Source organism: Rhinopithecus bieti, unplaced genomic scaffold (assembly GCF_001698545.2).
Source record: "Rhinopithecus bieti isolate Rb0 unplaced genomic scaffold, ASM169854v2 scaffold_15143, whole genome shotgun sequence".
In the NCBI taxonomy this organism is placed as follows: domain Eukaryota; kingdom Metazoa; phylum Chordata; class Mammalia; order Primates; family Cercopithecidae; genus Rhinopithecus; species Rhinopithecus bieti.
In genome coordinates, this window is record NW_016808091.1 from 1,725,227 (window position 1) to 1,752,257 (window position 27,031).

Consider the following 27,031-nt stretch of genomic DNA (forward strand, 5'->3'; position numbering starts at 1 on the left):
GAAGGAAGGAAGGAAGGAAGGAAGGAAGGAAGGAAGGAAGGAAGGAAGGAAGGAAGGGAAAAAAGGGAAGGAAGGGAAGGAAGGGAGGGAAGGAAAAAAGGGAAGGACGGAAAGAAACACTGACTCTGGATCCAGCCATGGCATAGAATTTGGGACCTCAGTAAATCTGGTTTAGAATCCACTGCATCCCTATGAGGTAAGTAGTCCTGCTATCCCTATTTTACAGATGAGAAAATTAAGTGCAGAGAGGTTAATTAACTTGCCTAAGGCCATCCAGGTGGTAAATGGCAGATCCATAGTTTGAAGCCCACTGGCTTGGCTGGGAACTGTGATTCAAACTGTTTGGGGGTAATAACTGTGGCCACCCCGTAAGCCTTGTTAGGAAGATTGGCATGCCTGCAAAACACTGAGCACAGGGCCTGATGCATAGCCATCCACCACTCAGTAAACATGCACTCATGTCATCTCCATCACCCTCAGGTTACAAAAAGGCTGGTGATTCATCTTGACCTAAGCACGTTCTTAGAGTCAGGTGCAGGGTTCTTTAAGCCTTAGAAACCAAAACTATATTCTGCAGGACAGCCTCATGGAAGCCGGGCAGCCCAGGTTCAAGGAGTTTCCAGAGGTCAGTGAAATCCTGCTTCTGTTTACTCCTTCCAGCAAAACCTCTTCCCTCCCCTCCTGGGAGATAATTCCTGACTACAAAAAAAAAAAAAAATGCTTGACGAGACCTCCCTTCAATTCCCCAGCGCATCCTCTCCTCCTCCCCTGGCTGCTGGCACGCTGGCCCCAGAGAGAGCCTGGGTCCTTGAGGCTGAGCCCTCTGCTGGGCTGGCCCACCCTATCTCTTAATTTTCATTCTCCTTTAACTGGGTTTCTTTCTTCCTTTTCTAATCTACTTGGCTTTTAATTGCACATATCAGCAACCATTGAATAATGATTTTATCTATATTCTAAATTTAGGGCAGTTAAATGCAAAGCAAAATGCAGACACTTTCTTGCGTCTTAATTGAATGAAGGTCACAGCTATAACAACATTTAATTGAGCTATTTTTCATTATCATATTTTAATGACTTTGCACTGACAGTTCTCCTGCTTCTGAGGAAAGAGCATGATGGAGTCGTTTATTTCCCTATTTAGTTATTGTTTGACAACATCAGCTTCGATTAAGACCCTGCTTTATAGAACATTAATCATATTTGAATGAGCAAGGGGTATAAATGTAAACACATCTCCCTTCCCGCCACCGAAGCCCATGTCCCCACACGGAGGTTCACTAAACAAACGCTTCACAGCCATTGTCTCTCTGCATAATAGCCAACAACAGCCTGAACAACAATTCCCGGCTTTAATTGTCACCACCCCTATCTTACCCTTGCACCTTTCAGGGAGAAGTTATGATCTTCCACTTCTGAATGCTCAATAATTGTGTCATTTATCTCAATTTGCAGTTCAGTCTTTAGGCAGCTATTGGCAAGCTGGCATTAAAAAAAGAAAGGATAGACGGTATCCTGGCCAAAGGAGATTTTCATTTCCAAATAATAATCAGTTTAATTTGCCTGCATATGACCAATGATTCATGTTCAGATTTAATAATCAGGATCACATAATCTGATTATAGGGGAAATAATTTGTTTACAACCCCCAATTTACTGCTCAGAATTCCATTATCTCTCTTCAGCCATTGGTTTTTAAGAGATACTAACATGACCCAGGGGAACCGAAAGCAAACTATTATATTTCCTACAATTAGATCTTTGCATAGTCTTAACCCCAAGCCCCTACATAAAAAAGAACAGAAACAGCATGGAGGAAACCCCATAAATAAAATGAATATATAATTGTGCTCAAAGAACAGCTCGCCCAGAGAGGCAGCACTGTGAATCCCTTCCTCTCGCACTCAAGCACATCTGCTGGGTTTGGCGGGCGGGTTTGTGCACCTAAACGTAATCACTGTGTAGCTGCTAAACAGAAATCCTGTTTAGAGACGCCCACCGTGGGCCATGCTCATCTCTGAAGCAGCCCTATCACTTTTGCTGTTTCAAGATTTTTAAATTGCACATCTTCCTCCGATCCACTTTGTTGAAAGATTCAGAGAGCAGGGGAAAAGTTGGACATGATGCAATTTCTGGAAAGCAGATCCTACCCTGCTTCCCATCTGAAAACGCGGCCCATCTGTGCAATTGACCGGCCTTACCCCAGAGCGGTCAGAGCTGCTTTGAGAATAGCATCTCAGCTCTTTTCTTTCTTTCTTTTTTTATTTTTTTTCCAAAGCAAGGAAATGGATGTGCATTGATGTAATTTAGTACCTTAGAGACGCGGACAAATTAGTGTAGAACATTATCACTAGTTAATTATGAATGACCGATTAATCAACCTAATCTAATATTCCACATTATGTTGATGTTATTAAAGTGCATCATGAAAATGACAGATAGTCTTCATTTGCTTTCTTTGGCCAAATGTGCACTCTGCAGTCATGATGTCAAAAAAAAAGTTTGCCAGTTTTAATATTAGACAGTTAAATAATTAAAAAGAAGGTTTACCTGCACTCTGGCTTCTGTGAGGTTTATTTTCATGGCGAGCTCTTCTCTGGTGAAGACATCTGGATAGTGTGTTTGGGCAAAAACGGCCTCGAGAGCTTCCAGCTGGTAAAAGGAAAAATTATGTACTGGTGAGAGGCTGTGGCTAGGTGAGGGGAAGCAGATGCATATTTCAAATCTCCTATGAGTGGTGAGGAAGCAGTTTCACACATCAAATCAAGGAAGGACAGGGAGAAAGGAGCTCTTTGGAAGGATCCCACAGAATGAGAATTTCAACCGCGGATGACTTAGGAGCTACAGCTTACTGGCAACCTCAGTGCTCTGGCAAGAAGTAGAAATAAGAGAGGTGTGAATATTTATATGCTTTTACATTTAAGTATTGTCATAGGAATCAAAAAAACCTAATGGTCACCTTATGAACAGTTACAGTAATTGGTATCGCTTTCACCATAGGAAGCCAGGGAACAGAAACAACTTGCAGAAGCCCTCATGGTGTCATCCCACAAAATGCCATAGGGATATTTGGTCACCTTCGCAACCACTCCAGTTCACTCCAAGAGTGGGACACAGGCTGATTGAGGAGAAAGAGCCCAGCTCTGGGAAACACAGTATCAAGGTCCCAGTTGTAGCCCTTCCACTTATGGGCAACTATACCTTGTCCAAGTCAGCCAACTTCCAGGGATCTGGGTTTTCATCTCTGTACTGAGAATGAGAATGTCTGACCTGCCTTCCTCAGAGGGTCACTGTGAGGTTCAAATGATATTGCTGACATGGAAGTGTTCCCCAAACTATCAACCTAAGGCAAGTGGGAGAGAACGTTGCTTCTTCTCTCATCTGGGATTACAAGGTTAGTCATCTGTACTCTCCCTTAAACAGATTCCTTGGCACGTAAGTTGTTCAAGAAAACAGAAAGATTCAGTTAACATAATCAATTGGTCTTATTTTAAAAGACAAAGAAGAGTTGCTCAACTCTGATTTGGGGGAGGTAGGAAGTAGCTGATGTTTGAAAGGAGAATCAGCATTGGTACCTGCTGAAGAGTGAACGTCGTCCGGTTCCGGCGCTGTTTTCTGCGTAGAAACCCGTCGTCAAAATCCCCCGAAGAGTGGTTGCCAAAGGGTGCAGTGCCTACCAAGAGCAAAGTGATCAGCCTGGGCTGGAAGGGGCCCCAGTCCTCAGACCGCCCCCGGACACAGTTCAGAGGGCACACACCTGACCCACCAGACAAGCAGCCCTGTTTGTCCCAAAGGATATTTTTCTGTTCCTCCTATTAAATCCCCCTCTTTTCCACTCTGTCCCCAAAACCTCTGACTTTAAACCCAGTTATCCCTATTACACAGGGCAGGTGGTGACCTTAATCCCCAAGATGGCCAAGTTCAATTCTTGTGAAATTCTGGACTCTGAACCAGGAAGGGTCACTGACTTGAGGCAGAGCCTTCACCTGCTCTCCAGCTCCCGGCTCCACCCCTGTTCAATGTGCCTTTATCTCACCCCTACTCCAGATCCTTTAATAGAAGCCTGTGTGTCTCCCTTTGGCTCATCTGGTAGTTTACTTTCCCTTATTTCTATAAATAAGAATTAAAATCTGGGAGTGGGAAGAGGCTGGGGGAGGAAAGAAAACACCAAGAGCTTTTCACAGCACTTTTCTCCTAGAAGTGCAGAACGCAAGGAGGTAAGAAGTTTATAAATGAATATTAATTACTGTTGGTCACAGCTCATCAGCACCATAGTGGATCTGTTATATAGATGTCAATTAACAGGAGATCTGCACCAATAGTGACTGTCCTGAATGCCAAGCAGACTTGAACAAGGCCACTCTCAAAGGGCACCCCGCCCTCTGGCCAGGCCTTATAAAGCACCTATTGCTTCTACTTCCCCACAAAAGAAAGACGTTGTCCTCCCCAGCAGGCTTCAAAACTTGCTATAAACCCAGAACAGAGTTTGGCCCCAAACGTGCATTCAGATCATTTTCCAAATGTGCTCTATTTACTTGATAGTCCACAATGGCTTCTTAGGAAAACAAATGAGCAACTTGCCATTAACCAGTGAATACTTTACCTGCTATGGGCTCTGTTCTCAGAATCACGGCATTAGGGGTTCAGGAGCTACACTGTCCCAGACAAGGACCCTCAGAAGGGCCTCAGTCTCAAAGATTGAAAGTCCTTTGGGCTTCTTAAAATTCTGTCTACTAGAGGAAGTTCCTTCTAGTTATTCTTTCACCCTCCAGGGCCACATCCTTTGCCAAACACCCTGACTCTCTGCTAAAGTGTTCTCCTTCTATCTTCCTATCCAAATTGCATTGTTCCTCAAAACCCTAGTTACAGTTATTTCTCTCCAGTTCAATGGAAACTTAAAAGGAATGGCCTCAATGCAGTCTTATTTTCATTACTTTGCATGAAAACAAATTGTCTTTTTTTGAAACAGTGCACTTGACTGGTGAGGATGGAATACAATCTCTGAGGATCTCCAATCACAATTTCCCTCAGTCTGCTAATTTATACCTCATGGTCCCAAAGTGGCTCACAACGTGTACATGCAGAATCTTTAAGTGAAACACTGCATGTCAAACTGAATCCTAAAAAAGGATGACAGTTCACCAAATTAATAAAAGATTGACAAGCTAATAGAAAAGAAGAAAAAATGAGAATAGCTATTTTACTTAAACATAAGTAGGATAGTCGATATTATGAAAATGTTAAACCTTAAAGATAATTCAACCAAACACAACAGAACAATGAAATATTATTTTCAACATTTTGGTGAAATAATGAAGTGAATAAAGACACCCATTACAGATATGAGTGTCATAAGATGTGCAGGTGCATTCACCATTTGTAGGAGTACAAATCAGGTGCAGCCTTATTAGAAGGTAATTTGACAACATCCATCAAACATTTAAGTACACATACAGGTATTTAATCTCTGAATATGTTTGTAACGTGTGCCAAAATAGAAAAAAATGTGTTTCTGGAAACACCATAGTTGAAAAAAAAAGGAAAACAACCAAAATGCCCATCAGCAGACACTTTCTCCACAACATAGAATGGAATACTACACAGCAGTTTAAAAGAAATCAGTAGATCGATACATATTGACATGAACAAATCTCCAAGATACATTACAAACTGAAAAAAGCAAAGTACAGAATGATGTAGCAACATAATTTCAGTGCAAATAAGGCAAAACATGTATTTTAAAAATACATAAATGAGAATTAAATCATGTTTTCTTGACGGAATCACAAAAAAATAACAGATACTTTTAGGAAAAGAAGTGGAAAAGGAGGATTTTACTTTTCAATGTGTAAGTTTCTGTTGTATTCAAACTTCTCAGCCAGGTGCCAGTGGTACTTTTTAATGTAACATCAGCAAAATTATCTGACAAGTAAGATTATGAGCCTTTCTGTCTTTTCTTCTTTATGTCTCTCTAGATTAGCAAAAAAAAATTAAAATAAAAAAGATGATAGACTATAATTACGTCATGTTCCAAAGGTCTGTTCTCAACTTTTCCATTCTCAGGAGATCCCTTTCACCCGGCAACACTCAACTAAACTAAATTACTCCTTTCTGCAAAACTGGCATAGAAACACATCTACAAAGGGAAGAAAGACTCTGAAAGACCCATCTGCTCTTCTTCTGGTTGTATCACAGAGTCAGCACTGAGGTGGGATGTGCCCAGGGTGTGGGGAGCACAGTAAGCCCGCTAAGCTGGGCTGAGAGCTGGGGTCATGGCAGGCCAGGTCAGGACTCTCCCTAAGTCACTCCTGCAGCCCACCCTGCACACAGACATTCATAATGTCCCCTACCTGCCAAATGCCCAAACCTCTGCCTTCCCCAACTTTGACCAGAAGGGTGGGAAACTAGCTGGCAATTAGTCTGGACCCCTGGTTCAGATGCACAGAGAAGGCACCCTCAGCATAAGAGAGACTCCCTCAACCCCTAGGGTACACTGTCAGGGGGTGCACATCTCCCACCCTTCCATAAAACTCACCCTGCATGGGACCTTGGGGATAAAAGGAGGTGAAATGCAGGCAAATGTGTGGCCTTCCCTTCCTAGCAATGCTGACAGAGCTAGCAGGGCTTAAACACTGGTCCTCATTAGCTTCCTTTAGAAAATCCTACTGGACTCTTAAGAGCTTTTATGAGAATAACAAAAACAAACTTTCTGAGGCTCAGCCACTGTTCAGGGCAGCCTGTGGCAAGACTGACAAGTATCACCTGAAGTCTCAGGTCTCCCAGGGCCTCACAACATTTACCTTGCCCCTTGTCTCCCACAACTACTTGGCTCCCCAAATTCTCCCACCACAATAATAAATCAAAGGAGTAGGTTGCCAAATGCCACTCCCACGGTTACAAAAGTCCCAATACCCCAGGGCTGAGACTGCTGCTCTGCAGAAGGCCCCATTAAAACCCACAGTGTGGCTCACCTGATGGCTACTAATTGGCCCCCTGATGTGAAGACCCCATCTTGGATCCCCTGGGTCCTGAGCAGGGGGCATGCAGGAGGTCCCAACTGTCCCCTTCTCACCAACCCACACCCCCCTAACAACTGACTGCGGAAGCCAGACTGGGGATCCTGAAGGGAAATTTCTTCTCAGGCCTGGAGACCCTCAAAGATGGAAATTCTGGCCTTGGGGAGTGGGGAATGCTCGACATTTAGGGTTAGTGAGTCACAGAGAAGGAGCCACGCTAGGTCAGTCCCGGCAGGTGGTGGGCAGGGCCACCTGATTCCAGGGACAGCCAGGCGGCCAGCAAGCCAATTGAGCTGCCCAGAATCCAGGGCGGACGAGGCCCCTACAGCGCTCTCGCCAGCGGCCCCAGTGAGAGCAGCCCAGCGATGGGCCCTTCTAGCCTCGCGCAGCTCGTGATCGGGGCCAGGACGCGGCGGGCTCACTAGCCTTCGCTTTCTGGGATGTTTGCAAAAGCACCGTGAAAGATTGATGCGGCCCCCTGGGTTGGGGAGCCCCAATTAGAGGCGTGACACCAGCATCTGTGCTGGGAGGATTCGGCCGGTCCCCACAGCACGCATAGCCCGGGGCGTCCTGGCCCAGGCGGGGAGGGAGGTGGGAGGCAGGTGGCGACGGGGCGGGGAGCTGGAGCGAGGCTGCAGTGGGGTGTAGGGAGGGGGACAGGGGCACCCCTAATCACCGGCAGGCGGCTGCGCTCCCCGCAGGGCGGAGACCCCGCCACCCGCCAACCCTGCTGCCGCTCCGGCCCTTTCTGGCCGGCTCTGGCTTCATGGAGAGCCTGGGGCGCGGCGCTTACTTACCCTCTAGCTGTGGCGGGCAGTGGAAATAAAACATCGCCGGCTGTCAGATCGGCTGGACGGCCAAGACCTGGGAGGGTGGCAGCGGAACGGACCGGCGCGCGTTGCTCCTGCCTGGCTGCAAAGCAAACAGCGATAGAGCTTCAAGTCTCCCTCTGCCAGCGCTCCCGCCCTGCCCTAGGGCGCACCCGGGGCGCTCCCCTCCTGGAAAACCCTTCCCAATGCCTTCACCTCACTGCGGGAGACAGGAGGGAAGGCGTCAGCCACGTCGCAAGCGGCAACCCCACGGGGCAGTCCTTCGGGTGTGTCCACCTCCTGAAGTGCCGTGCCCTCACCCTAGACCCAGCACCAAACCCTCGTGGCGTAGTTTCTGGCTCTCCGGGGTCCCGTCCAGAAGCCCTGCACCCGGGCCCCCGCAGCCAGGTCCGGCTAGCGCGCAAGGCCATCTGCGCGCTGCAGCTCAGGCCAAGAAGGCAGCCGAGCCCCAAGGCCCGGCGCTCGGGGACTGGCGAGTGGGTCCGGAGCCGAGCATACCTCGGTGGGCGGTGGTCGAGGAGGCCGGAGCGTGACCGCCTCCGGTCCGCACGCCCTGCTTGGCTGGCGGCGGGCGGGGCTCGGCGCGGCTGGCGCCCGCAGGACCAAAGAAGTGACTCGGGAAGTGGCCAGATGTCTTGCTGTCTGTCTGCAGCGCGCGCCGCCGCTCAGCACTCGCCTTTATAATCTCACGCATAATTGGCCTTAATCTGATTATTTCCAGCGCTGTCTACAGCGAGTAACTTGGATAGGTCTATTGGGCCTTACAAATGGCCCACGTGGTGTTTAAAAAAAAAAATCCGTCATTTCTCAGCAAACATCAGGAATGTTTTTTCCTCTTTTAAAACAGAACGATACAACAACCACCACCACCACTCCCAAAAAATACATTTTCCGAAAATACACTAGGCCCCACCCCCCACCTCATGTCCCCTCAGAGGCAAACCTTTCTCCGAGAGCGAGCGCCTGGTTTGGGCTGCCCTTGTCAAAGGCCTGGCGACTCCCGGGCTGCAAATTGACAAAGCGCTGCTAATTGTCGCCGCCGGATGGGTTTTGGGGGGACTCTTTGCACACGGCTTCCCTTTCCAAGCGATCATACAAAAGGAAAGTTTGATTTTGTTCTCAGCAAGGGGTCCCTGAATTTATGTTCGCTTCTCGATGCAAATGATATGCGGTGGGACCCTTTGCAATTACTTTTAAAATGCATCGGAGGCAGACACTCAACGGAGAGAGACCGCCCTTCTCTCTGCCTGGGTGAAAATTAAACTCTAAAGTACCGGGCTGAAATTTTCAAGTCAGGGGCGCGGGATTGGATCAAATCACATAAACTGCAAAAAAAGCAAGTCTAATGGCGTATAATTGGTTCTGTAATAGCATTACACCAGGATAATAGCCCGTTACGGCCCCCTGCACTATTAAGTGCTTCCCTGGCGGAAAGCCTTTATGATATTAAAGGGGGAATATAATGATATTTTGGTTATTAAATGCGTGTAATTAATTTATGCACCACTGAAAATAAAGTTGGTATTATGACCCACTCAAGATGCATCAGAAGATGCAAGTCAGACAACTGTTGATAAGTTCTGGTGTCTGTGCTCCGTCTAGACTGCTGATTTTATTTTGGGACGATGGCTTCTTGGACAGACTACATAAATTGAATATTTTATAAACATTCTAATGCTGCGTTAGGGAGCCTTGGCAAGGTGGTGGGTCGGGTCCCTGCACGACCCAGGATCCAGCCTTCATCTTAAAGACACAGCGCTTCGGAAACAAAAGGCCTGGCAGGCCAGCCGCTGGACACCAGCGCTGGGCGAGGAGCATCTTGCTGCGGGACAGAGCGCTGGGTCCCGGCCGCCGTCGACGCCCCTTAGAAAACAGCCTGGAGGAAGACCAGTCCCTCTCCGGCCGAGGCAAGTCAGGACCTATTTCAGTGAAGCGGCCCTTCCTGGGCTCAGTCGCTCCAGAGAAGAGTCTGCTCTGCCTCGGGGAAAGAATCACAGGAAAGTCCCGCTAGGTTCAGAGCGGAGAGAGCTCGCGACGCCGGCGACGCCAGCGACGCCGGGGCCACGGACACCGAGTGTCCAGGCAGCCGGCCCGGGAGGAGCAGCTGGCAGGTCCCGGAGGCGGGTGCGGTGACAGGCGGGGGCCGGCATGGCAGCTGAGGGTCTTCCATACGACATGCCAAGAGGGCTGGGAGCCCCTGGCGCTGATCCTCCCTTATCCCAGGTCAAGAGACCGGCTCGCGCGCGCTGTCTGTCTCCCTGTCTCCCTCAGAGGGCCCCTGCTCTCTGGAGCTCTTGACAAGAGCCCGAAGCTCCTCTTGCTGCCTAGGTCTGCCGAAAGTCCCCTCGGGTTCCCTCCTGCCCTAGGCAGCAGTTCCCTGACTGTGCGCTCTGGGAGCCCGGTGGCGGTGAAGCGAGGTGCGGACAGCGTCTGGGCCGCCCCGGCCAAGATATTCAGGCGCACCTCGGGGTCTGTGCGGGAACCCTCAGCGGCAGCAGACCAGCGCAGGGTGCTGCGTTGGCCCCAGAAACCAGTGAGGTCCAAACGCCAGTCTCAGCTCCCCGTCCCTGACATCGACCGAGGCAGATTCCTATTAAGGCCCAGAGATGACCCCGGGACGAGACAGGCGCGTCCGGGGTCTGAGGACAGAGAGCTCGCCGAGCCTCCCGGCAAGGTCAGAACCCTGGACAGCGGCGCCGGTTTCCCCACCCCGGCTGCTGCGGAGAAAGAAGCCGGTCCCGGGGGCCCAGCCGGGGCCCCTCTCTGCTCAGGAGTGGGATCCGCCCGGCCGGACCCCAGGTGTCCGGGGACCGACCCCAATCCTCTCCCAGTCCAAACCTGCGAAAGTTACTCCGGACACGCACTCAGTGCTGGCAACAGGGACAAAACTCCCTTCTCCGCGGTCCCACGCGCCGCTCTTACCCGGCGGCTGCAGCCGGAAACCATCCCGCGGCCCCCACGGCGAGTCCGGCGGCTTCCCTTGCTAGATAACCAGCCGAGCTCCGGTAACACACCCAGCTCGCGGGATTCCAAGCCGGCTCGGGACCCTCGGCCTCGCCTCGCCCGGCGCCCCTCTCTCGGAGCCGCTAGGCTGGGCTCCTTCCTCTTGGCAAAACAGCGACTAAACAACCAACCAAACAACCTTAGAAACGAAAGGCTACAGCAAACTTTGATGACGCTAGCCCCCTTTTTTTCCGAATGTCTCCGACACCTGGGAGAAGGTGACTAATAGGTGTTCGCTACGGTCCCCCTCCCCCTAAAAAAGGGCTTTAGTAACGAAAAGGTTATTTTTCCTTAATTCTTGTGCGGTAAAATGCATTTTCCAATTAACCAAATTCTCCTATCTGTCCCGCTTGGACACTCTGATAATTTACAATCTAAAAGTGTACTTTCTTTATCTAAAGACCAAGGTGACTGCTTTTAATTTTCTCTAACCTCTTTACACTTGATGTTCACCAGACTCATAATGTTAATTGGCTTCATATACGGATCATCAGTTTAATGAAGAAATAAATCCTGTGTTGCTTTATGTTTTAACAGTGATTGCTTTAATGAGGAATGTGACGTGTTCCAAAATCAAAGCTGCAGGAGACATTAGAGGGGCTTCCACTAGGATGGAAATGCTTATTTAAAGTTAAAACCGCGGGAGTCTTATTTCAGCAGATTCACAGTCCCCCGCTCCCGGCCCTCACCTAGGCTGCCTCCAGCCTCTGTAGGGAGACACAATCCTGGGTTCTCGGTGCCCCTTGTCTCCGCATCTCATACCCGCAGCCACAGCATCTGCATTCCCGAGAATCATTTCCTGGTTGCTAAACAGGGTGTGCTAATTTGCCTCCTGTCCCATAGGAAAGAGAGAAGCCAGCTCAGGGTGGGGAGTTCAACTTTCAAGGATGTTCATGTTTTTAAAAATAAAATGGGAAGACAGTAACACACACCCCTCAAGACTGGCATGCAGATGTTGTTACAGAGGCAGCTCCCCCAGTGTCGCATGTCTTAGTGCTGAAAATTCAAAGCTTGGCTCCTAAACGCTGACAGCTCCGACTCAGGCCCAGTGAGTGGGATGCAGACCCCCCAGGTTCTAGCCACTGCAACTGTCTGCAGGAATGCGCTAGACTTCTGCCCAGGTGATGGAAGCTTTACATCTCTATATCAATTAATAGCAGAGTAAATCTGCTTTCTCTAACGGGTGTTTGATTTTTCTAATTTTAAGCTGGTTCTATGAAAGGAAAACTGTCATCTCAGAAACACTAAGAGCAGCAATAAAAAGCTGGAAATGCGAGCGTCTATCTAAGCCCTCAATTGTTTTCGGTTGAATTATGAATCATTTTAAATTGATTCCTGAAAAGAATTCCAAATCCTTAGAAAATGTAGGGGTTTGAAGGCTCCGAGTTGAGGTCTTAAATACCATGCATAGTATTCATTTCTTACTGTTTGGTTTGTTTTAGGAAAATTAGAAAAATATTTGGAGACACCACTGTCCTCATCTTTTGAGGCCAAATACAAAAATATGTGTTGGATTTGACATCTTAATTGTGCTCAGAAGGGATTTTCACAACCTCCCTTTTAAAACTTTACTTAGCAGAAATGATTTCAGTACACATGGCTCAAACCCATAGCAACAAGGTAAAGCAGGTAAAATACTTAAATTATCAGGGAGGAAAAAACCACACTGAATTTCTAATTATATGTTTTGGAAGGGCTCAGGTTATTTGTGCTGTCATTTTGATATTTTTACAAATGTTTTAAAGGCTCTCTAGCATAATCCCTGGTGGACACATCTCAGTGTGAATATGGCATGTTCTCTACTTGTCAGCAAATCTATTGTTATATTGCAGTTTTGGAAATTGCCAAAAAACTTAGCTTAGCTAAGCTAAACATGAGAGAATATGTGAAGAACATAGCAGTTAATTGAAATTCCAGATTTCCTGGGGACTTGGAAACAGAAAATGCATATATACAACAAGGGATAGACATGCATTTTTATCATCCTGAAAATTCCCTGTAATTCACTAGTTCTACTGTCATATAAAACATGGTAGCTCCTCAAATGCAAGCCAACTTCCAATAACTTCACCTGTTACTGTTCAGTGACCACAGGACAAAGTATATTCCCATGTGGTTCCCAGGGATCTCAGAGCTCAGCTTCAACCTTTGACCCTGTGTTTGCTGCAGAGCTTGGAGGGTTGCCCATGGCCTCCTAATTCTCACAAAGAAAGAGAGCACAGCCCAGGAGGAAGGCCCACCACTTGAGGAGTCTTCACCTCTGCCTCCATTCAAGCAGGCTTCGGTCCTCAGGAGAATGAGCTTGAGCAGGTCACTTATTCTCTCAGGACCTCCCTGTCTCATTGTGTGACATGGGACAACAATGCCACATCAAGTGCTGGAGGGAGGATTAAAAGACAGTGCTGGCCTGGTGCAGTGGCTCACGCCTGTAATCCCAACATTTTGGGAGGCCGAGGTAGGCAGATCACAAGATCTAGAGATCGAGACCATCCTGGCCAACATGGTGAAACCCCGTCTCTAACAAAAATACAAAAATTAGCTGGGCGTGGTGGTGCATGCCTCTAGTCCCAATTACTTGTGAGGCTGAGGTAGAAGAATCACTTGAACCTGGGAGGCAGAGGTTGCAGTGAGCCAAGATTTCGCCACTGGACTCCAGCCTGTTGACAGAGTAAGACACCGTATCAAAAAAAAAAAAAAAAAAAGTGCTAAAGGACTTTTAGGACAGTTAAAACTATTTTAATGGCAGATATACGTCATTTGACATTTGTCTAAACTCATAGAATGCACAACACCAAGATGAACCCTAATGTAAATGGTGGCCTCTGGGTGATCATGACATGTCAATGCAGGTTCACCCACTGTAATAAATGGGCCACTCTGGTGCTAATGTTAACAGTTGAGGAGGCTGGGGGTGGATATATGGGAACTCGCTGCACTTCCTGCTCAATTCTGCAGTGCATAGAAAACTCCTCTACAAAATAAAGTCTATTTTAAAAATTAAAAAATTTTAAAGACAGTGCTGAACACAATGCCCAGCACGTAGCAACTGCCCTGTGAACATCAGCTGCAACTGTGGCATTATCATTATTATTATTGTCTTGCTGCTAGGGCCACGTTCCTGGAGAGATGCTCTTGTGAGCTGTTTTGGGAACTTACAGATGGCACCTGAATCTTCTGGTGGTCTCCTAAATTAGCCCCGTCCCCCACCAGGCCAAAGCCACAACATCCTTGGGAGAGCTCGCACTTGCCTGTCTGCCACACTTAACTTACTTCCTTACCATTTTTTGTTCTTCACACTTAATTGCCTGGTTTGTTGAACTGTACTCAAAACACCTATTTTGCTAGAAAACCTAAACAAAGGTCCTTTGAGCTGGATCAAAGGCATCTTATCCAGTTAATAGAAATGTTTTAGAAATTTAAATCCATTGACTTTAGATTGGGCATGTCAACTTTACTTGGTCACATACCTCACTATTCCCTACTACTTTCCTCTCTACAGGTTGTGTAACCCCCCTGGCTCCTGCAGTTATCTGTCTTTCCAACCCTTGACATAAATTCTGTGTGAGTCTATCATTATTTTCAGACTGATAATGACTTTTTGTCAAGTGTTAGGATAAGAAAGGGGTGTGTTGAGGAAGGCCAAGTCCTCAGCTTCTAGCATTTCAGGGTCTCGTTCAGTCCATTTCAACCCTTCTCTCCTTCTCCCTTCTTGCTTTCTCTCTCTCCTTCTTTCTCTCTCACTCTCTGTCTCTCTCCTTTCTCTCTTTCTTTCTTTCTTTCTCTCTCTCTCTCTCTCTCTCCTTCCTCTGTCTCTCCTTCTTTCTCTCCCCTCCTTTCGGGTATCTAGCACCTACTCTGTGCTATGCCAGGGGATGCAGATCTGAGCTCACAGCCCTGGGGAACCAGCCCCTAGGGATTCTGGCTAGGGAAGGAGATGGGGACACAGAGGGAAAGGAAACTGGTACCACATGGAAACCATACCCAAAAGTATTAGATCCACTGGACCTTGTCTCTACCACCCTAGAGGAACTTCTGGATGGGCAGCTCTGAGAACATAGCTCACCTCCACCTGGGGAGGAGTTCCTGTCCTTATGTGCTCTCCTGCAGCTTCCAATGGAGAAGAGCCCAAAGACACAGTATCTCCTCTGTCCCAGAGTTCTCACCTGAGTCTTGTCAAGGGGTCATGACAGGGCTAAGCATCAGCCATCAGCCTCCTAATGGGACAATCTTGAGGGGCTGGACCCCACATTGGTCTGGGAGACCTCCTCCGGGTACACCCACAGGTTCAATTTCTAAGATCCCAGCATCCAAGACTGCTCTAATTGACTCACTGGAGTCACTGACTTGAAGCAAAATACTTTTATAAGTATTTAGTTGGTAAGTCTAGCTATTATTAACATGTAGCAATGAATTGCTAATAAGAAACCTAAATCAATCGAAGGAAATCTCAAATTGGGACCGACCAGAAATAGAAGAAAGATCTCAGTCTCCAAGTCTAAATCATTTCACCAATAAATCTCTAGACAAAAAAATAGCTTTCAAGGTCAGCTCTTGGGTGCAAAGCTCTTTGGGTGCATTCATACGACTTGAATGGAGCTGTGGCACATGGAGAAGGGACTGGAAACAGCAGAGGCAGGGTTGGCGGCCAGTCCTACTGATCCCCAGCACAACATCCCTGGCTGCTCCCTCCTAAATAGGACGTGGCTTCCCTCAAACAAAATGCACATTTGATTGCCCATATTAAGTGCTCGATAAATGTGTGGAATTTAATGGAAATGACTATGGAAGGAATGAAGTAAGTTTGCTACATGAATAATTAGTAAACACAATGAATCTTTTCCATTTCTGAGACTTGCATTATGTACATAGCTGCAGCAGGAGGGGTACAGGTTTTCAACCAGGTGAACTTGGGGTCAAGTCTGGCCTCTTAAACCTCCCTGTTGACAAGGCCCGCCTGTCAGTACTTGATCCAGGCATCAGTAGGTTATTCTTGCTGCTCCCCACCACTCTCTCTTCTTTCTCTCTTTCTCTATCCCCATCCCTCTCTCTTCCTTTCACCACTTCTTCCTTTCTCTTCCCAGCCCTCTCTCCCTTCCTCTTTTTTCTCTCCCTCTCTCTCTTGCTATTTCTCTCCTTCTGTCCCTCTCCCTCTCCCTCTCTTCTTTCTCTCCTTCTTTCTCTCTCATTCTCTCCTTTCTCTTCCTTCTTTCTGTCTCTCTCCTTTCTCTCTCTCCCCTTTTTTCTCTCCCCTTCTGTCTCTCCTTTCTCTCCTTCTTTCTCTCTCTCCTTTTCTCTCTCTCCTTCTTTCTTTCCCTTTCTCTTTCTCTCCCTCCCTTCTTTCTCTCTCTCCTCTCTCTCTCTCCCTCCTACTCTCTCATACACACAAAGACACACACAGTGAGTACTTCTCAGCTGTGACTTCACTGTCATGCTCTTGGAATCCTGGATCGGCAGGGCCCTCTGACCAGCCCACTCCCATCCACATTGGTCCCACCTCACCAGGACTGCCCTCTGGCCCTCCCCAACGTCTCACTGCTCTGCTCTTAGTGACTTGGTTGGCCATCACCTTGCCTGGCATAGCCAGGCTATAACAGGGACTCCTCAGCACATTTCCCAGGGGTGGGGCACTGCCTCCCTATCCTCCCCATGGCCTCAGCCTCACTCAACAGCAGACTCTCCGAGTACTCTTAGATCCCAACAGAAATTTTCATTGCATGAAATTGCCTGTTGTCTAAGCAAAGCTGGCTCAGGCAATTCCCACCTTTCAGCCCCATCACCAGTCAGCCCACACCCTCCACAGACCAGCCTGGCAAGAGACAAGGTAATACACAGGGGGCATGCCCCTTTGCCCACTGATCCATCCGCCTCCTCATCCATTATTCGAACAGCTGTGCAGCCCTGGTTCTGTGGTCAGGTAACATTCAGCAGATGTACCTGGGGACCTGGGGAGGTTGGGGTATTGGGAGGGCCTCATACAGCCATTGTAACAAAGCTTGCCAAATCAAGACCTCCAGCAACAGGCAGCATGTCCCCTGGATGCAGCCCTGAAGGGGACCTCAGCTGTCCAAGGCAGCCCCTCAGCCCTGGCAGCTTGGGCTCAGGGAGTCCCAGCCAGCCAGGGTGGCCATGGCGTCTTCACTCCCTAGCCGCACCAGCCCAGCTCAGGACCAGGCCTCCCTTTTGCTGGAGAATGGAGGCTCCTCCTGTAGCCTGCATATTCTTCTTCTCCCTTCCCCACTCATTTCTTCAATAGACGCTCACTGAGAACCCTGTTCGTGCCAGCCTTACACGGGGACAAAAGAAAAGAGATGTCATTTCCTTCATGATGTTTAAAACTTTTAATATAATATTTGTGTGTGTTCGTATATGTGTGTTTACCAATATTATTTCCCCAACTAGATTGTAAATGCTGACTGTAAACAGCAGGTCAGCATGGGCTTAGCAGTGCCTGGCACCTAGTAGGCATAAAATAAAGATCTGTTCAATGCATACATTAATAAGACAAGATCTACAGCTTCAAGTCACAGAGGACATAGCCGTGAACAAAGCATTTGGAGATAAGTGCCTCAGACAGCGAACAAAGCCAGTGCCTCCCTGCAGTGCTGGGCTGGTGTCCTTCAGTGCTCTCTGGAAAAAGTCAGGCCTTGAATAATCGCATTAATTAAAGAGGGACAATCAATCGTCTCTTCTTTCCAGTATCTGTTACTAAAGGTTGCTAAGGGCCTTTGGAGAGTCACCTCCTACATGGTCATTGGGTGTGCGAGCCAGGTGGACACCCTGTCCAGTCTTACTGGAAAGGCTGCAGCAGTGGGAAGGCACTTCTCCCTAGCCTGCTTCTCTTGACTGCACCCACAAACCATCCCAATGGCTACCCTCCCCGCATGCTGCAGCCAAAGTCATAGAATGGATATGGGGCTTCATGTCCCAAATCCGTGTTGCTGCTTTCCAGCTCTTGGGTTGTCTTAGTTTTTTGAGCGTCATTTTTCCCATCTGCAAAGCCAAAAGGATTCCCGTCATGGAAGAACTGCTGTATGAAATGGTAACATTTTCCACAGCTGGTGGTGGTGATTAGCAAGTGTGACAGCCTTTCAGAAAACAGAGGAGGCAGGGTAGCCCTTCCACATCTGCATATCTGTCCTCAATCCTGAAATGCCCCCCTCTCTCTCTCTCTCTCCCCTCCCTCCTTTTCTTTCTCCTCTCCCTCCTCTTCCCTTCTTCCCACCCTCTCTGCCTACTCTCCCCTCCACTCCCTCCTTCCCTTCCTCTTTCCCTTCCCTCCCACTCCCTCTCCCTCTCTCCTCATCCCTTTCTCTCTCCCCTCCCTTCTGTCCCTCTTCCTCCTTTTCCTTCTCCTCCTACCTGTCCCCACCCAGGTCCAGGCTCTGTCTGGCAACACCTATGCTGAACTCTGCTGTGTCCAAGTAATGCCTATTCCCCATTCCCTGCGATGGCTCTCCCAGGTGCACCTGCCTTGGCTCTCATGGCCTCACCCCTTTAACCAGAAAATTGTGTCTGGAGTTTGGGGGGTAGGAATGCAGAAGGGGTGAAGGAGAGGGGACCCTCATTTCTTACTTTGGGCAAAGGTTACCACCTTCTGGCTGTCCAGCCAGGGTGAGAGTTGTGTTGTTTGGCCAGTGTCAGTATTAGTGTTGTTTTATATTTTCTAAAATGTGAAAACAATTGCATGGAATGCATCTGGCCGAGGTCCTGGTCCGTTGGAACTTCTCACCCCTCACACCAGGATACTTTCTGTCTCATGTCTGAAGGCAGCTGAACTTACAATCCCTGAATGGATTTTTTTAAGTGTTTTGTTTATGGCTGACTTTCCTTTTATTATGCTCTTCAGAAAAAGTTGTCTAAAGGAAAATCAATCAATCAATGAATTAAATGTTTAAAAAAATTTTAAGGAAGCACATAAGACAAAAAACTAAAACTAGCAGTGAGTGGTGGCTCATGCCTGTAGTCCCAGCACTTTGGGAGGCTAAGGCAGGCCCAGGAGTTCAAGACCAGCCTGGATAACATGGCAAAACCCCATCTGTGCGAAAAATACAAAAATTCGCTGGGCTAATTTTCGTTATTTTCTTAAACTTTCAGTAGATAAATGATTTGATCAAAGAATAAGCATATTGCAGATGCCTCAATTTACTCACACTGCTTCCCATTTCTGTGAAAGCCCATCCGTGACCAGTGGCATGCAAGTATTTTTCTCTTCAGCTTCACGTCCACCTTGAGCACCCTTCAACGTTCCCTCCTTAACCAAGTGGCCCATCCTTGTGGATGGTGAAACACCCACGAGCATAGCCCCAAGTGGAAAACTACATTCATCATGCAAATCCCACAGGCCTCTAGTCAGCCACTCTAGTCAGTGGTGGCAAAGTTAGAGCCAGGCAGGGTCTCAGGGACGGCCTGAGATGTTGGACATTTTTGTGAGGACCCAGGCCAGGGACAGAGGTCTGTAGGGAAGCCCTGAGCCTCCAGATAGATGCTTCAATAAAGAGGCTGGCTGGAGGAAGAGGTCATAAGCAGGTAGCCCACGGTCAAATGTCTCTGGGGTGGAGCCGGAAGGCTGTAGAGGCAGGTCCTAGGACAATCAGGCATCAGGTCAGGGGTCTGTTTTCCGTGGCCAGGAAAAAAGATACTCACAAGTTCAGATAGTAAAGATGTCAAGGTCAAGGCCGCTGGCTGTTTCTCCCAGGCAGGGTCATCTAGCATGTGGCATATGGTGGTCCTCAGAGCCTCCCCTGCACCCACTTGGCTCCACCCACAGTCTCAGACGGCTGTCTGCAACAGATGGGACTCTCTGCCTACAGCCCTACAGAGAAACTCCTCAGTGACCATACTTTCTGGGTCACTGAACAGAACTTTACACTCCATACAAATGTAAATTCAGAGTAGAAACCACTGCTTCCAAGGGAGAACACGGTAAACAGTGGGAAACCAGGTAACCTGCCACCAATCGTGGGAAAAGGGAAGTGACGGCAGGGAGGGGTCTCTGCCTTCCCAGCATTCTCCCAGCTCAACTTCCTCAGACTGGGATGAGAAGAGGCATTAACCCACTTGGTACTTTCTGAAACAGCTGCTGCTGTCCTGAAGTTGCACAGAGCTACCCAGCCCAGAATCATCCTCACTGATTTCAGCCAGAGCCAACAGCTGCCACCAGGTGGCACCAAACTGCAGAGTAGCTCCTTTTCCACTGGAGAGACAGCTTCACGTGGATAGCAGGAGCCAGGACCGATCTATCTGGGTGTTCCTGCTCCTACTAAGGCCCTGGAAAAGCCTGGGGTCTCAGAAATTGCAAATGCCTGCTGGTTGGAGAATGGAAGGATAGGTGGGTGGATGGAAGGAGGAAAGAGGAAGGAGGAATGAACAAATAGATGGATGAAGGGACAGATGATGGAGTTCATTCTACCTCCCTAGCCCCACAGGAGCCGGGCACCCCTTCTCTTTTAAGTGGAAACCACAGGTAAAGCTGGAGATGTGCCCTGGACCTCAAAATGAACTCCAACTCAAGAATATGCCCTCCCAGGTGCCTCTGCCTCCAGCTGAGGTACACAGCCTGGAGAGAGGGCTTTTTTTTTTTTTTTTTTTTTTTTTTTTTTGAGATAGAGTCTTGGTCTGTCGGCCGGGCTGGAGTGCAGTGGCCGGGTCTTAGCTCACTGCCAGCTCCGCCTCCCGGGTTTCCGCCATTCTCCAGCCTCAGCCTCCTGAGTAGCTGGGACTACAGGCGCCCGCCACCTCGCCCGGCTAGTTTTTTGTATTTTTTAGTAGAGACGGGGTTTCACCGTGTTAGCCAGGATGGTCCCGATCTGCTGACCTCGTGATCCGCCCGTCTCGGCCTCCCAAAGTGCTGGGATTACAGGCTTGAGCCACCGCGCCCGGCCGAGAGGGCCTTTATTGAACAAATTAGTGGGGATAAGATCTGCCCTCTGTGTCACGGGGTAGAGAGCAAGAGGTCACTGGGGTGTCCTCACACTCTGCATCACACCAGGGGCAATCGGGGAAAAAAACCCTTCCTGTCTGTACCCAGTTCCCACCCCAGCCTGGCCAGACACCATCACCCACCTTCCCACCAGTCCTTGCCCTTCCCCTTGTCTGGAAAGCTGCCCCTGGGTGGCCTTCAAGACTCTACCCTCACTTCATCCCAATCTCGGCTTAAAGTCATCTCTTTAAGAGAAGACTTCTGAGACGATAGAATCCCGTTTCTCATCCCCACCACTCTCTACCTTTATTCCTGCTTTGGTTTCCTGCTTAGCTGTTAAGTCCTTCTCGAATGCTTTATTGGCACATGCTTGGTGTCTATCTGGGTGCTCACATGCAAGCTCCACAGTGCACCCTGGCTTCTAGAACAGCATCTGGCATGCAGCATTTTGTTACATAAATGAGCCCCAGCTCCCCCACTGGCTGGACCAGCAATAGGCAGCCCCTGGTCCCCGTGGCTACCCCCAGCCAGACTCCCCTCCAACAGGAGAGTTCATTATCCCTGAGAAGTACACCATCGCAGTAAAAAGGCAACATCTCCTTAATTGCCCTACTAATTACAAGTCCTGTAGTCCTCAACTGTGCACCAACACAATTGCAAATCTCATTTCCTTGCAAAGTCCAGGATAAACAAATCCAATATATTTTGTTTTAATTATTGCTGTTTAATGGACCATAATGAAACTATAGTGAGGGTGCACAAAAGGAGATCATTTGGAGTATCCACCTGTGCAGGGCCAGTGGTGAGTGGGAGCCTCAATGTTCAGGTTTCATTTACCGTAATCCCAGCTGCCTCTCTGTGCCCAGAAATCCCATCACTTATTTATCCGCCTTGCCTTTGGCTCTGAGCCCACCACCGGGGCAGGATGTCCGCCCTCCTGGAGAGCAATCCAAAACCCAGGGACCTTGTGGATGGTGGAAGTTCCCCACATGCCAGGTGCCAGGCTTTGACAAGCCACACAAAAAGTCATTTTGTTTTATCTCAGGGTTTTTTCTTTTTTCCGTTTTTACAGGCTAAAACAGTTTATCGTACGTATATCGACTATATTGTATTTCTTTTAAGTTGTTTGTGCCGGGGCAAGGTGGGGGGACTTTCTCTTCTCTGCTTGTTTTCTTATTGAAAGGTTCATGACTTGTGAGAGCTTTTAATGTCATAAGGCTTTCATCTTCCATTTGTCATCGATGACACAGATGTTTTTCCTAGTTTCTTGTGTGGCAGTGGCTGTGTGTCCACTCACATGACAATCTCAACTTCCTTGGCCCTTTTAGTCTTGGTGAGGGTGAGATTCAGCCCCCAAGGCCCCATTCTCCCACAAGGTCCCTGCGGCAGGAACATCAGAGCTCCACCAGTTGGGCAAGGTAGCACACAGCACTGATTCTCTGGCTACCCAAGAAGAGAGACCCCCTCCTTGCCAGCCCCCAGGAGGGCCCGTCTCACTCATCTGCCCCCCAGGGGCCCTCCTCCTTGCTGCCCTCCTGCATCCCTGGCTTTTCAGCCTCATTTTATTCCTGCCTTGCATTCAGCTCCTGGCTCTTTTGAGTCTTTGTTTCTACTTAGGAAGGGACTAGGGGAGGACGAAACAACCCTGGGACACCAAAGAAGGAAGAAGGCGGAAAGAAATCTGTAAGAAAGCCACACAGTTCAGGAGCGCATCCAGCAGCACAGCTGGACTTCATCTGTGTGTTTTCTCAGAAAGTCTTCTAAATCCTGTGGCCCTCCCCAGGTCTGCAGGTGGGGCTCCTTCCAGAATTCACCATTATCAAAGGAGCACTAGACAGTAGGACTGGGGGAGGCTATGCCAACAGCAGACAAGGTGGAAGGACCTTTGAGACTGCCACAAGTGAAGCTGGGCTCTGCAGGCCCACATCAGGCTCCTCACTCACTGCCCTTGACCATAGAGAGCCCAGAGAGCCCCAGGAAGAAGTGGCAGACTCCCCTCTCTGGGATTCCCTGGCTCAGCCTGGGATTGGTCCTGGGCGCACAAAAAACCAGAGGGGAGCTGAGGCGAGCAGTGGGCTGATCTGACTCCTAATTATGGTCCTGGGATTATTGGAAGAAAGTGGGTCTTGCACATGCTGCCATCTATTCAGTCAACAAACTGTTGCCAGGCCAGAGGGTTCCAGGCGTTCCCAGGGCTGTCCTGCTGTGGGGCACCTGCGTAGTGATGGGACAGCAGGCTCCGCAGGTGCACTAAGGAGTTTATTCCCATTTTGCTGCTGCCAGCAGCCTGTGCTTTTATAGATTCATTCCTGCGGTCCTGTTACCTCCCCCTCATCTTCATTAAGTAGCAGACATGTTCCTAACACCAGCTCTCTGCCAGGCCTGGGCACTGCAAAGGAGGGCTGGCAAAATCAGCTCCCGGGTGCCCCCATCCCAGCCCTACACAATCTTCTTGGCTGGCTTTTACGTGAACTAGTGTTTATCTCATCTCCTCACTAGGGAGGAGTGTCTCTTGCTTTCTATTTGCTTACTGTGCCATTTATTCCCCCAAAAACCCTTTAAGAGATGTGGTATTCTCCATTCTTCGCAGATGAGAAGGCTGCCACTCACAGAGGTGAGGGAATTTTCCTAAGGTCACACAGATAGGTGGCCAGGGACAGAGCCAGGTCCAAATGTGGGACTTTGAACATATCCTCGGTTCACGGAGGGCTGGGATGGGACTGCCTTCACCTCTCCACACCTTAGGTCTGCAGGGCACCAAGAGGCTGTCCTTGAATGGCACCTTAGGCTGATCTAGGAACCCTGAGTTGGGTGAGGCCTCAGAGGTCACCAGAACCTCATTCATGCCAGGTAGGAGCCCACCAGTACCTGGCAAGTGAAGCCTGAAGATGCCCCTGCCTGGCTCTCCCCACCTTCCCGCCGTGGACACCCCATCTCCCAGTCAGATCCAAAGAACACACAGAACACATCTGCTCTCTTTTTAAATCAGTTGGGTTTTTTCTTTCAAATAAAATTAATATATCTTCACTGAAGAAAATGTAGAAAACATAGCTAAATAAGAAGAAAATAAAAACCACACAAGATCTCACTAACAAGAGAAAAGCTTTCTAGTGTTGACTGTAATGTATTTCTGTCTGGTGTTTATTCTATGCAAATAGTTGTAAACAAAAATAGGATCATATTGTGAAGACTTCTGTGATCAGCTTTTTGAATCAAACAATGTTGTTGAACATCTTGCTATAAACATCATCTTCAATGTCTTCACCATAATTTGGATGGATAGATGGATGGATGGATGGATGGATGGATGGATGGATGGATGGAAGGATGGATGGATGGAAGGATGGATGGATAGGTTTGTTTCATTTTAATCTAAGCAGTACCACACATCCACAATAGATGACAGGAAATTGTCCTCTTTCCACTACCTGATTGAGAGTGGTAGCTTACTGGCATGGCAGGGCTCTTGTTCTGATTTCATTAGATCTCAAATGCTCTCACTTGGGCTCCAGGGGGGTGGTCAAGAAGAGTGAAGATTAAAAAGGTTTTTCCCTCCACCACTCTGTCCCAGTGGTACAGAAACACAGGTGCCACTGGCCTCCAGCTGTGCAGGGTCTCAGCTCTGCCAGTGACCTGCTTCCCTAAGCTTTATAAATTCCACTGCTGATCACCTGCTAAAGCTGACCAATTCCACCATCTCCCAGTCAGCCAGCCAGGAGAGTTTATGTTCCGCCCTTAACCAGGACTTCTGTACCTAAGCTGGGAAGGAGGTTGGGGAAGGCAATAAAGCTATAAAACTCTTCCTCCTGTCTTAAAAACAGGACATAGCCTTGTGAGAGGAATAGCTAGATATGATGACACTGGGCTTTAAGTGGAAAAAAAAACTTAAAAAGAAAAAGAATGACAAGAGAAACCTCTGATCCATTCATTATTAATTCAATAAATACCAAGGGCTGTCTCTGTGCTGGGCCAGTGTTGCCCTGGGGACCCAGCTGTAAGTTTTTATGGAATAGAATAATACAGGAGGCAACAGTCCCGCCTAAACTGGCCCCCATACCTCCACTCAGCTAGCACAATTCCAGGATGGATAAACTGAGGCTTAGGGAGAATCTACACCTCACCCAAGATCACACAGGGACCTCAATGTCATCATTAAATGAGATCTGGTGCTCTGAGCTCCCAAGTGGATATCATTTCTTCCCACACCATTCTCACTGCTCACCCTACTCAGCAGTTATGAAAAGTCAAGAGAAGTTCATGCCAGGGTGAGACTGTCACCACAGCCACACTCTCCAGTGCCATGTTTGCACACTGCCTCAGCACGACCGTCTTCTGTGAGTCCAAGTAAAGGAGTCTGGTGGAGTGGAGCTTGGTGGGGACATAAGATGAGTTGGAGATGTCAGGGTTCACTTGAAGTGAGAGAGGAAGGACACGAGGGAGGTGTGATGGGAGGCATTGTTCTTGTGGCCCACTGGGAAGACACACTGACCCTTGCAGTAATTGACTTTGTAGCTTGGTGGGTGGCAGGAAGACTCAGCCAATGTTCCGGAAGTCCACTTTGTGTCTCACACTCCTCAGACATCCGGGCTGGCTGGGGGTGATGTCTGGAGATGGCTCCCACTGGGGCAGATGCTACAGCCCCAAGGGCAGCTGCACAGCAGTGGAGAGCATCAGAGGGGGTTCAGTATGACCATCCGCACTTGACCCTGCCCTGCACCCCAGCTCCCTCTGCCTGTGCCCCAGTCCTTGCACACCACTCCTGGCCTCACAGGCAAAGCTTTACTGGCCAACCAAGAACGACTCCTGCCTTCCAGGTGGTCCCACCTTTTCCTTGCCTCATGGCCACAAGTAACACAACCAGAAGTCAGGCACTGAGCTGTGTGCCACCCCATGTTAACTCTGCACCAGGTGCCAAATGGGTAGGAGCTAAACAGGACGCCTGCAGCCACACTGCCTGGATTCAAACTCTGGCTCGGGCTCTTACCAGCTTAGTGACCTTTTTGTACCTTCGTCTTTCTAGCTGTATAATAGTAATAATAATGGTATAAATCTCCTGGGCCTGCTGAGAACATTAAATTCATATGACTTGGTATAAATGACAATTGATTCAACTCCACATGAGAGGAACCAAATTGACTCCAGCTTAGGGCTCAAGTGATTCTCCCACCCAGCCTCCCAAGTAGCTAGGACTACAGGTGTGCAACACTATGTCTAGCTCATTTTTTTTTTCGGTAGAGATGGGGTCTTGCTATGTTGCCAAGCTAATCTCAAAGCCATCCACCTGCCTCAGCCTCCCAAAGTGCTGGGCTTACAGGGCATAAGACACTGAGCCCACCCTAATACCATATTTTTACTGCACCTCTTCTATGTTTAGATATGGTTAGAGACACAGATATTTACCATTGTGTTACAACCACTTGCTGTACTCAGGAGAGCAAAGCTGTACAAGTGTGTAGCCTGGGTGTGTAGTAGGCTGTATCATCGAGGTCTGTGTAAGTACACTCAATGATGTTCACACAACAACAAAATCACCTAATGATTCATTTCTCAGAATGTATCCCCATCATTAATCAACACATGACTGTACCTACCAATTCCCCTTCAGACAAACTGAATGATCAAGTCATTGCTTCCAAGCCAGTGCACATTTGCAATGGAAAGACAACCCCAATAAACATTTTACCTTTGAATATTAGCAACAGAAAAAAATGTCCAATTTGTGCAATCTAACATCCCATACCGCAAAGTAGGAACCCAGAGAACAATATCCCTGATTGCCATTATAAACTTGAGTTCCCACTCGCCATCAGAGAAATGCAAATCAAAACCACAATGAGATACCATCTCACACCAGTTAGAATGGCAATCATTAAGAAGTCAGGAAACAACAGGTGTTGGAGAGGATGTGGAGAAATAGGAACACTTTTACACTGTTGGTGGGATTGTAAACTAGTTCAACCATTATGGAAAACAGTATGGCAATTCCTCAAGGATCTAGAACTAGATGTACCATATGACCCAGCCATCCCACTACTGGGTATATACCCAAAGGATTATAAATTATTCTACTACAAAGACACATGTACACGTATGTTTATTGCGGCACTATTCACAATAGCAAAGATTTGGCACCAACCCAATTACCCATCAATGATAGACTGGGTAAAGAAAATGTGGCACATAAACACCATGGAATATTATGCAGGGATAAAAACGGATGAATTCATGTCCTTTGCAGGGACATGAATGTAGCCGGAAACCATTCT

At 48.3% G+C, this 27,031-nt stretch overlaps 1 protein-coding gene across 2 annotated transcripts in view; it reads right to left on the minus strand.

The window, feature by feature from the left end:
- DRGX (dorsal root ganglia homeobox) overlaps nucleotides 1-27,031 on the minus strand; it is a 77,545-nt gene that overhangs the window by 24,229 nt on the left and 26,285 nt on the right. For both annotated transcript variants that reach the window (XM_017885546.1, XM_017885545.1), the window contains 3 exons: nucleotides 7,811-7,925; nucleotides 3,573-3,670; nucleotides 2,548-2,649 (listed from right to left, as the gene is read on the minus strand). In XM_017885546.1, the coding sequence (XP_017741035.1) occupies nucleotides 2,548-2,649; nucleotides 3,573-3,670; nucleotides 7,811-7,844 (234 nt within the window). In that variant the 5' untranslated portion in view covers nucleotides 7,845-7,925. The remainder of the gene's footprint in view (nucleotides 1-2,547; nucleotides 2,650-3,572; nucleotides 3,671-7,810; nucleotides 7,926-27,031) is intronic.